This window comes from Eurytemora carolleeae, unplaced genomic scaffold (assembly GCF_000591075.1).
Source record: "Eurytemora carolleeae unplaced genomic scaffold, Eaff_2.0 scaffold1074, whole genome shotgun sequence".
NCBI classification, from domain to species: Eukaryota; Metazoa; Arthropoda; class Copepoda; order Calanoida; family Temoridae; genus Eurytemora; species Eurytemora carolleeae.
Genome location: NW_019396996.1, coordinates 62,572 through 77,898, shown reverse-complemented (window position 1 = coordinate 77,898; position 15,327 = coordinate 62,572). Strand labels below are relative to the sequence as shown.

At 31.8% G+C, this 15,327-nt stretch overlaps 2 protein-coding genes across 2 annotated transcripts in view; both read right to left on the bottom strand.

The window, feature by feature from the left end:
- Positions 1–1,313: 1,313 nt before the first annotated feature.
- LOC111710894 (frizzled-10) lies at positions 1,314–12,016 on the bottom strand. The gene is made up of 9 exons (XM_023485080.1): positions 11,936–12,016; positions 10,998–11,057; positions 10,401–10,508; positions 9,132–9,232; positions 8,701–8,757; positions 7,283–7,370; positions 6,997–7,128; positions 6,057–6,143; positions 1,314–1,430 (listed from the first exon to the last, which is right to left on the bottom strand). Exons 2-9 carry the CDS (start codon positions 11,037–11,039, stop codon positions 1,314–1,316), a joined length of 732 nt encoding a protein of 243 aa, XP_023340848.1. The 5' UTR covers positions 11,040–11,057; positions 11,936–12,016.
- A 457-nt stretch (positions 12,017–12,473) lies between these two features.
- LOC111710896 (frizzled-4) overlaps positions 12,474–15,327 on the bottom strand; it is a 3,181-nt gene continuing 327 nt past the window's right edge. Inside the window, exon 2 of the mRNA XM_023485081.1 lies at positions 12,474–12,650. Coding sequence (XP_023340849.1) covers positions 12,489–12,650 — 162 coding nt within the window. The 3' untranslated portion in view covers positions 12,474–12,488. The remainder of the gene's footprint in view (positions 12,651–15,327) is intronic.

Sequence of the window (15,327 nt, the reverse complement as noted above, 5' to 3'; positions counted from 1 at the left end):
CAAAAGATGCGTACTCTGAAATAACTTTCCTTGCATTATAACCTTGGGCCCGATCGGCTTAGCCGCTTTTTCGATACAAACAAAGAGAACTAGCCATTAAACAAACAAAAACATTGTATATATTATATACAGATCTTAGTAAGCAAAGACGACTTTGATTCCTTTTACTGTTTCATCTACCGCTTTTGAGTATATATTACATATATATATATATATCTTAGTAAACAAAGACGACTTTAATTCCTTTTACGTTTAATCAACCGCTCTTGAGAACTGAACTTTGCAGTTACAGACATATTTATGAGTTCACAATACTGAGTTATGTTCGAACACTATTAAATTTTCCGGATTAAAATCATACAAAATGGTTGACCTCAAAAACGTCAAAAACACGTTGGACCTTCAGATCAATACTATGTCATGACAACGGTAATGACAAAATTCTAAGTTTGCGAAGAATATATTTTAATATTCCTAGTCCTTGGGATGACTCAAATGGGATTTATCTGAAAGTAAGTTTTGGGTTTTTAAGAAAACACATTTTATTGGCGGATTATAAACACAATTATGAACAGTGAAGAATTAACAAATTATCATGAACATGATCATGAACATTTATGTGTACATGAACATGATCATGAACATTTATGTGTACATGAAGTTACAGAAACATCGAACAATACATTCATACATTTTGAACCATGTTCTGATGTAATTGACTTTATTTGCTTTATGATTTTGGCACATGTTTATTATATTTGAATGATATGTCACATTAAATGTAATTTTCAAAATTTATAGATAAATAAAATAAATAATAATTAAGTCCATACAAGTTTACGATATGACTAGCATAATACATTAATTAAGACTGCTTGAAAACTATGCATTGTTGGCTGTTGGGCAATTTTATTGCAAAGAAAGGAAAATCTTCATTTATTGCCAAAGACTGCCAATTTAATTTAAAGATAATAATATTTGTTGTCTACATTTAATAAATATGAGATATTATGAGTTATAAAACGACTGAAATTTTAAGTTCTAATCGTAAATTTACTTGACAATTTGGGAGAATGGATTCAAATATCCATCGGAAGAAAAATTCAGAAGTTTTTCCGTTTTTAAGGATTCATTTCATTTTAATACGGACAGTTTTGATATTTTGCTCCTGGATCCGTGGTTGAATCCAATCCATATCTGGATCCGGATCTAGGTCATCGGAAAAGTTTTAAGATATTTTGTTCCTTGGATCCGGATCATTATCAATAGTAACGAGTCATCATGACCGCCAGCTAATTTACAAGAACACTCTCTCATTTCTGAATCCACTTGGAAGCTCTGTGTGCTGTTGGAGCAGGTGAACCTGTTGCTGTTGAAGCTCTGTGTGTTGTTGAAGTTGTTGTTGATATTGTTGTGCAGACTGCCCTCGTCTAATCAAACATTTATATTTTCAGTATATAATCTTCTAAAGGGACTGTAAGCGTTATTTTAAGTCCATGTCAAGAAAGCAATGTCCGATTTACAACGGTACCCTCATAATCATAATCTGATTCAAAATGTCTAAGATAACGTTTTTTTTGCTGTGGCTTTCTCCATTATTTCGTTTAAGCTAGAAATGCACATGTTTCTTTTGCAGAGAAACCAAAAATTAAAATAAATAGTTTAAATAAAAAAAACATCGATATCTTATTCATACTTGATCAGAACAAGCACAGGGCCGGATTGCATACTCTCGGGCCCTTGGAATGATTTTTGCAGATCTGAGGAAAAATTTTAAAATTGGACATCAAAAGACAAGTTTTATTATCTTTTTGTCATATTTCCCCCCCCCCCCAAAAAAAAAAAATTTGTTTATTTTCCACTAAAAATTATTTATTTTCCCCAAATCCGAATAAAACTTTTCAGAAAAATTTGCGATTCGCGCAAACATTAACTGAAGTTCTGGAGGCCAAATCATTTTCGAAAAATTAATTTACAATTTATTAAATGACTTTACAATCGTCTTTGATCTTTGAAATAGTTTATAGCATTCATTTGTAAATCTGATTTTACACAGATGTTAGTGAAGCGACTAGCAGAAAATAGACATTTCCAAATTGTGGTTTGCCGCCTTTTCTGTGAGTTTAAAATGACCAGGGTTGTGAATAATTTCTTCCAAAATGTAAACAAATATTTGAATAATCATCAGAATTAAAAAATAGTGACCTGAGAGTTGCCAGATTATCTAAAGTCATGATATTTTGTTTATTTTCTCCCATTTCTGTCGGAGCACTTCTAGACATAAAAAAATGTGTTTTTAAAGCAATAATTAATGTTCAAAGTATACAAAAACTTTGAAAAAAAATTTTTCTATATAATCCCTTTTTCAGAACCAATTTAAATTTTAAAGAAAAAATAATTTCTAAAAAACCCAATGCCACTGATTAAGGTACATTTTTTTATAAAATTCCTTCTTCAGGACCCATTTATCATTAAAAAAATCTAAAAAACCACAATGCCACTGATTAAGGTACATTTTTTAGCTTTACGAATATTTACAAATTGTATGAGTTAAGGCCCATAACACGTATTTTTTGGGACAAAATTTCACCCTTTAAAACCGCTTTTTTGCCATTAATAGATTTAATAATGAACAGATTTGTACAACTACACGATTTTGAATTGTGTGTTCCAAGACTGATATTTCAAACTAAAAAAATGTATGTAAACAAAGTTTAGAGTATTGAAAATTAAAAAAAAAGAAAAAAATCAAATAAATTTTAAAAATCATTAATAGTTTAATTGTTAAAAAGTTAAATTTCTAAAGTTATAACTGCTTTGCAAAATAGCTAAATTGATAAATGGAAATATTAGATAATTTTTTTTATATTAAATTAATTTAAAAATTTGGACAGTTACACAATTAACTTACTTGTAAGCAACCTTAGGAAAAATGGGAGTTGAAGGTTTCTTATGTTTGCTCCAAACTCCTGTACACTTCCTTAGCAAACCCTTCCATACACGGATAGTTCTAAAAAATGTAATAAAATGTTTTGCGAACGCGAAATCTGATTTGTTAAATAACGACAATATAAGAAAAAAAGTTTTTTTTTCAGGGAAAATGTGAGAAAAAAAGAAAAGTATGATTCAATTTGCCTCTTTTTCAACAAGAAAACATTATTTTACAGACACGTTTTACCGTCTCCTATATGCACCCCTGTACTCGTAAATGATAAGAAGAGGGTATGGGTGAAGGATTTAAGATGAGGGAGGGGGTACCTAGTCGACAAGACCCACGAGCCTGAGATAATGCCTACCACCAACCACATCGAGATTCTCATCATGAATACTTCTAAAAATTTAAATTTATATCAGCTATTTAATTTCTTCTTTCTATGAATCCTACCAACTCTAATAGATGAATCCTACCAACCCTTATCTATGAATCCTACCAACTCTAATCTTTGAATCCTACCAACTCTAATCCATGAATCGTACCAACTCTAATCTATGAATCCTACCAGCTCTAAACTATAAACCCTACCAATTATAATCAATGAATCCTACCAACTCTAATCCGTGAATCATACTAAAACTCTAATCTATGAATCCTACCAACTCTAATATATGAATCCTAACAACTCTAATTTATGAATCCTACCAACTCTAATCTATGAATCCTACCAACTCTAACCTATGAATCCTAACAACTTAAACTATGAATCCTACCAACTCTAATCTAAGAACCCTACCAATTCTAATCAATGAATCCTACCATACTCTAGTCTATGAATCCTACCAACTCTAATCAATGAATCCTACCAATTCAAATCTATGAATTCAAGCAACATAAACTATGAACCCAACCAACTCTAATCTATGAATCCTACTACAACTCTAATCTATGAATCCTACCATACTCTAATCAATGAATCCTACCAACTCTAATCAATGAATCCTACCAATTCAAATCTATGAATTCAAGCAACATAAACTATGAACCCAACCAACTCTAATCTATGAATCCTACTACAACTCTAATCTATGAATCCTACCATACTCTAATCAATGAATCCTACCAACTCTAATCAATGAATCCAACCAACTCTAATCTATGAATCCTACCAACTCTAATCTATGAATCATACTACAACTCTAATCTATGAATCCTAACAGCTCTAAACTATGAACCCTACCAACTCTAATCCATGAATCCTACTACAACTCTAATTTATGAATCCTACCAATTCTAATATATGAATCCTAACAACTCTAATTTAAGAATCCTACCAACTCTAATCTATGAATCCTACCAACTTTAATCTATGAATCCTACCAACTTTTAACTATGAATCCTACCAACACAAATCTATGAATCCTACCAATGACAGGATGTTTTGAAGGATCAGTTCTCCAACTTGGTCTTTCTAACCATTCATATATTAAGGATCCAACCACACATATCTACAGATAGATAGATTATATTAGTCAATCAATCAATCAACTAATCAAACAATCTTCAATCAAACATTCTTTTAATCAAACATTCTTCTAATCAAAAACTCAATCAAACAAGAACAAATCAATTAATCAAGGACAACTTAATGAATGAATGAATAGGTGAGTTGATAAATAAATGAATGATGAATGAATCAATCAATCAATCAATTAATCAAACACTCGATCAATCGAGCACAACCCAATCGATCAATTAGGCAATCAATAAAACAATAAATAAATCAATAATCAATTATTCACTCAAACACGCAATCAATGATCCACAAATAAATAGTTCATTCGATCTATACATAAAACAATCAACCAAATAATCAATCAATCAATCATTGATCAATCAATAACTAAATCAAGGATAAATCACTCATTAAATGAATGAATCAATAAAAATTTTATAAATTAATCCATTAAATATATGGATATTTCAATTTATCAGACTTGAATTGACTATTGTTCTAATCTATGCATAACCGGATCAATCAAATCAAATCAATCAACTAATCTAAGGATTGCTTAACCTGGGGAAGTGTATAGAAGATACTGAATATACCGATCCTAGCAAGCATCTTAGAACTGATCTCACTGGGTCTAAGAATACTACCAACCATCCCGCACACAAACAACAGACACGCCAAACCTTTTGGAAATAAACATGATGTATTTTCTTACCAAGTTCTGAACCGGCGATTTAAAAAATTCAGTGAAATGAGACTCAAGACTTATTAACGACTAAAAATTCAGTGAAATAAGACTCAAGACTTATTAACGACTAAAAATTCAGTGAAATAAGACTCAAGACTTATTAACGACTAAAAATTCAGTGAAATAAGACTCAAGACTTATAAACGACTAAAAATTCAGTGAAATGAGACTCAAGACTTATTAACGACTAAAAATTCAGTGCAATAAGACTCAAGACTTATTAACGACAAAAGCTTTGGAATAAGTTGAGATTAAAATTCCAGAGCACAGAGGAGTTTGGATTAGAATTGAATCTGGTGGATTTTACTGGTTGGAATGGCAGATTTCGGGATTTGAATTTTTAAGATTCGATCAAGCTTTGAAACTAGTTCTTCGATAAAACGCCGAGTTTTAGAGCTAGGTGCTCTAAAGCACGTGAAAAAGCTGTTTTCAGCCGATTCTCAATTTGGGTCATCCTGCTAAATAGCTTCAATTGGTTCCAGGATTTTCTCCAAAAAAATTTGGATATTTGAAATACTGAACTTTTATTTTTTGTTTCTGCTGCTTTGTTATTTGAAACTAGAAATAAACATTGCATCGAGACAATTATTAAGCAATTCATATATATACCTAAAGTATAGAATATGGTTTAAGCTGGAGAAGAAAAGAGAGGGGGGAGGGGTATATTATTTAAGAAGAATACCTAGTAATATAGAATATAGTATAATAAGCTGATGAAGAAGAGAGGGGGGAGGGAGTATATTATTTAAGAAGAATAATAAATGAATAAATGAATAAATGAATAAATAAATAAATAAATGAATACCTGATGTAGAACTAATAAAGATATAGTAAGAATAAATGAATAAATGAATAAATACCTGATGTAGAACTAATGAAGAAATAGTAAGTGCTGCTGGAATCCCCCAACCAATTAAATGAAACAATGGAGATTTCACCTCAAGCAACTAGGAATATTTTTTACATATTAATTTATTAAGAATTCAGAATAAAGGGACTCGAGACGTAATTCAAAGTGACCCTTTAAGCCAATGTCTGATAAAAATAAGCACCCGCGTACGTGAAGCGATCCGGCTGGCAAGCACATTTTTGGAACAGCAGAGGGCGCATTATGTAATGAATGATCTATAATTGCATTATAAATCTTTCGTTACAGTTTAAAGTTTTACTATGTCATTTAAATAATTTTTCTTCCTTTAATTTAAAAATGTTTGATGAAGAGAATTGGGCTCGCGGATAAATCCCTTTTTGAAAATGAGTCTTGTATTCTCAAAATTTAGTCTTTTTTGATTTATGTTCGCAACTTTCTTGCTAAATTGAGCATTTATTATTACAAATTCTGTATGTTTCGCGAAATTTTCGTTTTTTAAAGCATAATTTCAACTTTTTCCGCGAAATTTTCGCATTCTTTTTTTCGCCAAATTTGTGCATTCTTTTTTCGCGAAATGTTCGCATTTCTTTATCGCGAAAATGGTCGCAAAAAAAATTTCGAAAAACGATTTTTTCTTGTGCTAGATGAAAGACAACCTTGATTACCTTGAAATCTAGTGAGGAGAAGACAACCTTGATTATCTTGACATCTAGTGATGAGAAGACGACCTTGATTAAAACCTTGCCATCTAGTGAGGGCAGACAACCTTAATTATCTTGACATCTAGTGAGGGGAAGGCAACCTTAATTATCTTGACATCTAGTGAGGGGAAGACAACCTTAATTATCTTGACATCTAGTGAGGAGATGACGACCTTGATTATTACCTTGACGTCTAGTGAGGAGATGAAAGACGACCTTGATTATTACCTTGACATCTAGTGATGAGAAGACGACAATTGTCCAAGTAGCTGTTGTTATGGTCCACCAGACAGCTGCAGCTAGACTCGAGAAGTACACCAGGATAAAGATAATTGTACAGGCTGGGGTCGGACTCAATCCCTGAACATTGTACATAATTATATAATTAGTGTACTCCAGGATATAGATATATTGTGCAAGCTGGGGTCGGACGTAATCCTTGTACATAAATAAATAATTAGATAACACTAAGATATAGATAATTAATAATTATATAATTATATATATAACTAACCTGTCTAACCACCAGACTAGGTTCCCCCTGTATACTGGTGCAGGATACTCCAGAAACGCCCACCATCAAACGGAGAAGATATCCAGTACTAAACAGTGGTCGTTGTTCACCGTATTTTAATTTTATTAAGAAGATAAGATAATTATAATTGGAACAGAGCTGAAACTTTTGTGTTGGATAATCATAAACCCAAATGTTTGATCTCAATATCTACTAAGGGTACTTTTAATTTGAGGAACAATGCAAGCAATCTCTTCAGGGTACAGATATTTAATAAAGATTAAATTAATCTGCAGATTACCAAAAGATTGAGATCATTGAATTAATCATGATAGTACTCATAAAACAAGAATTCCCAGCTCTGATCAATCTCATTTTCTGTACATTTTCAACTTGATTTCGTACATTTTAAACTTGATTTCGTACATTTTCAACCCGATGTCGTACATTTTTATCTTGATTTAGTACAATTTCTACTTGATTTCGTACATTTTCAACTAGATTTCGTACATTTTCAACTAGATTTCGTACATTATCAACTAGATTTCGTACATTTTCAACTAGATTTCGTACATTTTCAACTAGATTTCGTACATTATCAACTAGATTTCGTACATTTTCAACTAGATTTCGTACATTTTCAACTAGATTTCGTGAACCTTAGTTTCAAATATCAACGGCTATAAAGAAGTTAGAAACATAGTTTGAGGCAATCAGTTACTTTTTTGATAAAATAAAATTTTAAAAAACAAATTAAAAATATGTAAAAAATTGTGTGCAACCATTATCATATCTGAATTAAGACTAATGAAATACAAAGTATTAGACTTCATTATCACAAAACAAGCAAATTTAAGGATCAGTAGACGTCTTTTTATCAAAACAAAATATTCCTTTCTTTAACTTCTACCAGTGTTGTTTCAATTTGATCTTAAAGGGTCTGTACTCGTCATTTCAACTAAACCTCTACGCAAAGATAGCAATGCCCATTGCCCAATTCACAAAGGTACCATTAAGAGCTTTTCTGAACAAGTATAAAATAGATTTTATAATTTTAAAAACAAATTATTTTAAAATGTGATTTCTTTACAAAAATGAATTGTGCTTTTCCATGGCAGGAAAACATATAGTAATCTTCAAACCTAAATCTTCAAAATTAATTTTTAAAAAGGGTATTGTTGTGAATCTGGCATTGCCTTCTTTGCATGGAGGTCTGTTTGCAATTACGCAATTACAGTCTCTTTAATAAATATTTAAAGTTTTAAGATTATAAAAGACGGCAGTGTGGTGACCATGGTCTTTTCATTAAATTAAATCTTTTAAATAAACAAATTGCAAATATAAAATTCTAATTGTGCTAAAAAATAAGCGCATTAATAAGTTGAGAACTGAGCCTTAAAATAATAATAAATAGATACCTTAGAATGTTATAGGAGAGATTTAGAAACACAATACATTTTTCAGGGTACTTAAATCTAATACGGACCAATTTAAACTTATTAATAATATTAACGGTGAGAATCTGTATGATAAATAAAAACTAAGCTGAGGAGAACTATTATTAATGATAAGTTAGTTTTTTTTTCAGTCAACGTTTCCTCCAAATAAAAAATTTAAAACACCCCTCCCCCTTCCTTCGTGATGAACTGGTTTAAACTTATTTTAACTGGTTTAAACTGGCTTAAACTGGTTTAAACTGGCTTAAACTGGTTTAAACTGGCTTAAACTGGTTTAAACTGGCTTAAACTGGTTTAATTTGGCTTAAGCTGGTTTAAGCTGGTTTAAACTGGTTTAAACTGGTATGAACTGGTTTAAACTGGCTTTGTCTAGTTTGAACTGGTTTGTATCCCTGGTTGTATCTAGTATGTAGGTGCCCAAGGTGAAGAGGGTGGTGAGGAAGCACAGGATTGACCAGACAGCTAACCAGATCTCAGCAAACTTCTTATCCTCCTACATAATATTAATGTTAAAAATAGTATACTTTATTAAAATTGACTAAATCTACATGCATCGCCTATGAAAGGAAAACTTGTTAATGTTAACTGATGTTAAATGTTTCATTTTTCAATCAAAAAATTTTAAAAAGTTTGCGGTTGGAACATTATTATAGAATAACTTTTAAATCATAAATCATACATATATGTTTGTTATTATTCTTTTTCCATTTAAATACTTAAGATATGGTGACTTCACATGTCCCTTATATTGAAGAATGTAGATACTTTGTTGGTTTTGTGTACACGGAAGAGGAACTCGGAAATTTTAAAATTATTATTTTCGCGGATTTTCTGATAATCTGCAGGAAATACATCCAATTAATACATAATTTTCGGTGTCATGCATGGATTAACCATTTTAGCACAATGGTAGACACAAAAAGGAAAGTTATCACATTTTCCGATATCTATTTATGTATTTTGATTTGAAAAACACATTAAAAATTATCTATTTCTCGAGTAAATATTAATTGTTTGATGATTTGAAAGGAAGAGAACATTCATTGCCCCCTTTAAAATACATTTAAGACCTTAATACGTATTTAAAATATGTCAACTAATAATTTTTAATGTTTTAACATTGCTTTTTATGTCTAACATTGTGCTAATATGGTTAAAACTTTAGGGGACGAGTCCGCCCCATACAAGAGTCTGCCCCATGCAGGACACCGGTTTGTATAAAGGATTTAAAAAATTTCTGCGCAAATAAGTTTATTTTCCCTGAAAAAAACCTACGACAGGATTAGCCAAAATGTGTCATACTTGAACTTCACAAAACCAGGACAAACTCACAGTATTTTTTTTTTTAAATAATGTGTTGGTTTTAAAATTCATCGATTCTGAAAGTGAAATGAGTGGACCCCCCGGTATCGGGTATCTTGAAAAATCATTCTCTCCCTCCTTAATTATTTTTAAATTAGGAAAGCAGGAAAAAGGAATATTATTTTTAGGAATTTTGAATTATGAATTTTTTGGTGTTGCCCCCACTGAATTGAAAAAAATGAATGATTTTTTTTTAAAACAAATGAATAATCGGGTTCGAAAAAAAGGGAAAAAATTGTCAATTAATGTTCTTGACATTTTATTCCCCCCTCCACCTCACTTTTAACTTAGTGACCCACCTTGGCAAAGAGGACATCTGTTCCACATTTAGGAATACACTGTGCTGTTCTATTCAGATAATGATGGTTTAAAGGGAAGCTTAGTCCAGCACAGCTACCGGAGAAACCCTAAATATCATAAACATTTTTTAAATTATCTTTTTGTTACAAAATAGAAGATTTTAAATGATTATTTAACAGGAAAATAACAGATTTTACAATAAAATCCAAAAAGAATCATAAGGTTCTGTAAAACAGCAGCCTGGAAAATTTTAATTCTTAATTTAAACTAAGAAGTTTAAAACCAAGCTAAGAAAATTTCTGTGGCAAATTTGGCAAAGGGTTCATGACTTAAGAAAAATAAACAAAACTGATTACTGCTTTATATATTTAGGTAATTGTATTCTTCTCGATATCCGTTAGATAATCATAGGTTCCCAGAACAACTTTTGACAAATTGACATACACATCTTTTTTCAGATTTTATGAGAATAAAAAATTTTTGGACTTGAAATTGTGCTGCTAATTTTGCTGTAAAAAGTTCCTTACATACATGGTTCAAAAAAGTTAATTTTGGATTATCAAAAGGGCACGTAGCACCCTGAATATATAATTGACCTGTGCCGGTTTCATGTTATGCATGCTGGTCTCCAGTAGCATCTTTAAGTAGGGGTCAAACTAAACGAAAAAAATTAGGTAAAGAGAATGTTATTAAAATTTCAATGGAGGGGGGGAAATAATTTCGAATAAAGTGTCATGTTTATACATCCTTTTTTATGCTTGTTACTATTTTTAATTTAATTTCCTCGATTCAGCTAATAAATCCCTATAAAACTTAAAAGACAGGGGGGGGGGGGAACTCCTGCATAATTTTAAGCTTTCCATCGATTACAAGAGCAGATGTGTATACACAGGAGGTGGGGGGTTCTTAAAAAATATTAACCCTGTTAAGTGTTTAATTGTAACATCGAGTTTCAAATGAAAAATAAATCATGGTTCTATTGCTCTAGCTCCTGGGTCATTTACTCGTTAGCCATATGCCCTAAACGACATTTTTTCTATACTCCTTAGAGAACGATATTTGCTCTATTAGTAAATTGTGCCGATTTCTAAGCGCAGCGGAGAAATCGATTTTTTGTGACGACCCTGGTACTGTTGTGCACGTAGTGTTCGATCTGAAACTGGTTTAGCTAAGGTTGTACCGTGTACAGGTGTATTCGGTCTCAGTCAGGCTTCAACCGAAGGCATGTGAACGGGTTCGTTAAATTTAAAAGGGTTATTGATTAATTGTTGGATTAGTAGATGATTGATTGATTGATGAATGAGTTGATTGTAAGGTGGAGTCTGACTAGAGTGGGGCCTACCCTACTCGCTGGCGCTGGATCATCATCATCTTATGGTGGAGGAAGGTACAGTACAGGGAATATCTTTGGTAAGTCGTTAAGAAATCCCAATGTTTGCTTTAACTAGCCCCTTATTTTATCTTGGCTGCAGCACTCAGCCATCATATAATGGCAATACCTTAACTACATAGTTCCAGTGCTCGGACCCCTTACCTTCGTAAGTTCAGGTTTTCCTATACTGAATTCTTTAACTCGTTGAATAAGATCAGGATTCGCCTGAAGAGAGTTCAACGCATCCCTAAAAATTCTTCAAGTAAAATTTTATAATTGACTGATTTGAAAAGTCGATCTTAAACGATCGATATTTTTTACTTGATTCTTGATTTTTATCCAGTCATTTGTTTGAAAATGCTATTTCTAATTTAAAATTTAATCTAAAAAGTTTTAAACATTTCGAAATATATATTAATCATATACCCCCCCCCCCGCTCATATTTCTTAACAACCTGGTGTGATTATATCATTTTAGGTCAGATTAGGTTTAAATGAAAAGATAGTTACGCAAGATAACCAATAAATGTGTACCTATAAGCTGATTCTGTGGTAGAACTAATGTAGGAGTGGGTGGTAGTGCTACTCACATAGGAGCATGACCAAAGAGGGGGTGGGGGGTTACAAACCTATAAGCTGATTCTGTGGTAGAACTGATATACGAGTAGGTGGTGCGACTCACATAGGAACACGAACCCCCTGTTCAGGGGGGGGGCTATATACCTATAAGCTGATTTTGTGGTAGAACTGATGTAGGAGTGGGTGGTAGTGCTACACACATAGGGACATGAACAGAGCAGAGGAAGAATAGAAGATCAGGAGAACAATTGTATTTTATCAGGGGGAAGAAGGTTTCCAACCCCGCCTGCGCAGATCCCTAGATAAATAGATAATAATTATATATAAAGTAAATACAATTGACTCTTATTCCAAGTTGGTTTATATTAAAGGGACTGAAAGTGTAATTTCAAGAGACCCTCCATGAATGGATACTAGATAGCACTGCCCGATTTAAAAGCGATGGATCCTTTAACCCTTGATCTGTGGAGGATAACGCTATTTTTCCGAGTCGAAAAATGTTTGACTCTGATAATATTTCTTCATTGTTTCTTACTAGCAAGAAATGTGCAAGTCACTTTTGCAGAGAAACCACAGATGAAAATAAGCAGTTTAAAAACAAAAACAAAGATATCTAATCCATACATGTTCAAACAACGCATTCAAGGGTACCGTTGTAAATTGGATATTGCCATCTTAGCAGTTTGCATGAAAGGTCACTTGATATAACGCTAACAATCCCTTTAAGATAGATCGATAGTCAACGACTTTTATATTTTGCAAAGGTGACATTTCCTCAGATTTTAGTTTTATTGGATTATATTTCTACTTTCTAGGATGAGAAAAAAAAACCCCGAAAAGTTACGAAAAAGTATTGTTGAGAACCCCACTATCAGGAAGAAATATTAATAATACAATTCATTGTTTGCTTAATATAATATTTTTTTCCTATAAAATTATTTTTTAGAAGTGAGAAAAATGTTTTGAAAAAAATAAGTAATACTAAATTATCACCAATTTCACATTTGGAACCACCAAAATTTTTTAATTTTGAATGAAGAATAAGTTCATTAAATATAATATAACTTTCGACATGTTTTTTATTATAGAAAACTAATAATAAATTCAAAATTGGTGAAACAAAATATTAATCAAAACAAATAAAATAAAAAAGTAAAGTTTATTTTAATAAATACCCAGGGGTGTAAAAAATGAAAAATTGGACATCTTTACTTTATACCCAATAATGTATCTATTTTACCCCATAATTTCATGAATTTCCCCAATTCAGCCAATAAAAATCCTGAGAAAAAAAATGTTGCTCCGCGCAAACATGCAATATTACATAACTTCTCGTGAAAAACATTATTTTAAAAAACGTGAATATTTGGAGAAAATTGACAGCCCTGATGTTTACCTAAAGCATCCGGCCAAGGGATGCTGAACTCCTGAAGAACTGGATAACAGAGTTGTTTAACACGTTCACACATTGGTCGGCAGGGTCCTAAATATATTAAATTCATAAACGCCGACATTGCTTAAGCGCTCGGACAACAAAATCTTAGATAACCTTTCAAGACCTCGGAAGAATTCCCCGGCTGATCATAATCAATGATCATGATTAAAACATTTATCGTTAAAAATAATTTTGGAGAAAGTTTTGACCCAAAAAAAACATAAAATTACTCATCTTTTATTTCAACTGTGAACATGTTCTGTTCGTATACATTGTAAAACAAAAAGAAACAAAAAAATTCGCGGATTAAAAAAAATCGTGGATTTTTAAAAATTTTCAAAAATCGAAATCTGTTAGAAGCAAATGTTTTGAAAATTCGATCATCTATAAACCTTCCCTGAGGTCACGCGAGGTTCCACAAAAAATATGGGCCTGTTCCGTTCAGCCGTTTTTTTTATACAAACAGACAGACAGACAAGCAAATTACATATATAGATATTATAAAACCAATAAAATAATTACTTGAAAGAAGGGCGCGAATTATCACTGAAGCCTAGTTAATTGATTAAAGAATAGAAAAAAATGTGATCTTCAAATATGCAAACAAAGGAATGTAAGATCTGAAAAAGAGGTAAAAGGGCACTCATTTTCCATACATTTCGAAATTTCAGAGAATTGTAACAGATAATATCGGGTTTGAATATGAGACACGATGGGCTATTAGGTTGCGCGTAACGCAAATTTTTTTTGCCCCCCCCCCCCTAAACATTTCTAAGGGGGGGAGGGGCAAGAAAAATGTGTATTATTCTCAACCATAACAAAACTACCTTACCAATTCAAGATATTTTGGGAGTAAATTTTTATATTTAGGGGCATCTTTTCAGTTTGGGGCAAGTTTGTGCTGGAAAAATCTTATATTTACATTGCAGGGGGAAATTTAATTTTTTTTGGGGGGCAATTTTCAGTTTGAGGAAAGCTTAAATCTTTGTTATAGGGGCAAATTTTTTTTTTGGTGGGCTTTTTTTTAGTTTGGGCAAATTGGTGTATGGGAAATCTTAAATATTTTTTGAGGGCAAATTTTTTATCAAGGGCATTTTCAAAGTAAATGAAGGAGCTTTTTTGTAATCAAAAATTCTTAATTTTGGAGTATTTACATTAAAGTTGGGTGTATTTATAAAACATTAAGGGATATAAATAAATAAAAAGATGTAAATTATAAAAATTTGGTAGCATTCTAAAAAAAGGCAAATTTAAGTCCGGTGGGGCAATTTGAATAAGAATGTGCGAGTATACAAAATTTAAAAAAACAATTTTTTGGGCATTTTTTAAGAAAGAGGGCAAAAAGAAAAGTATCTGAGCTTATATTGAAAAATGTTATACTGAAATTTAAGTTTCCTTTAAGGAATGGGGGCATAAATGAGTGTAGGTAAAAAAGAATTACTGTAGGGGCCTATTTTTCTCTTAAAATGTTCTACAAAATTAGTTATATTTGGAACTATTGAGACCCCTGTGACAGACTTCTGCCCCCCTCCCCCATGAA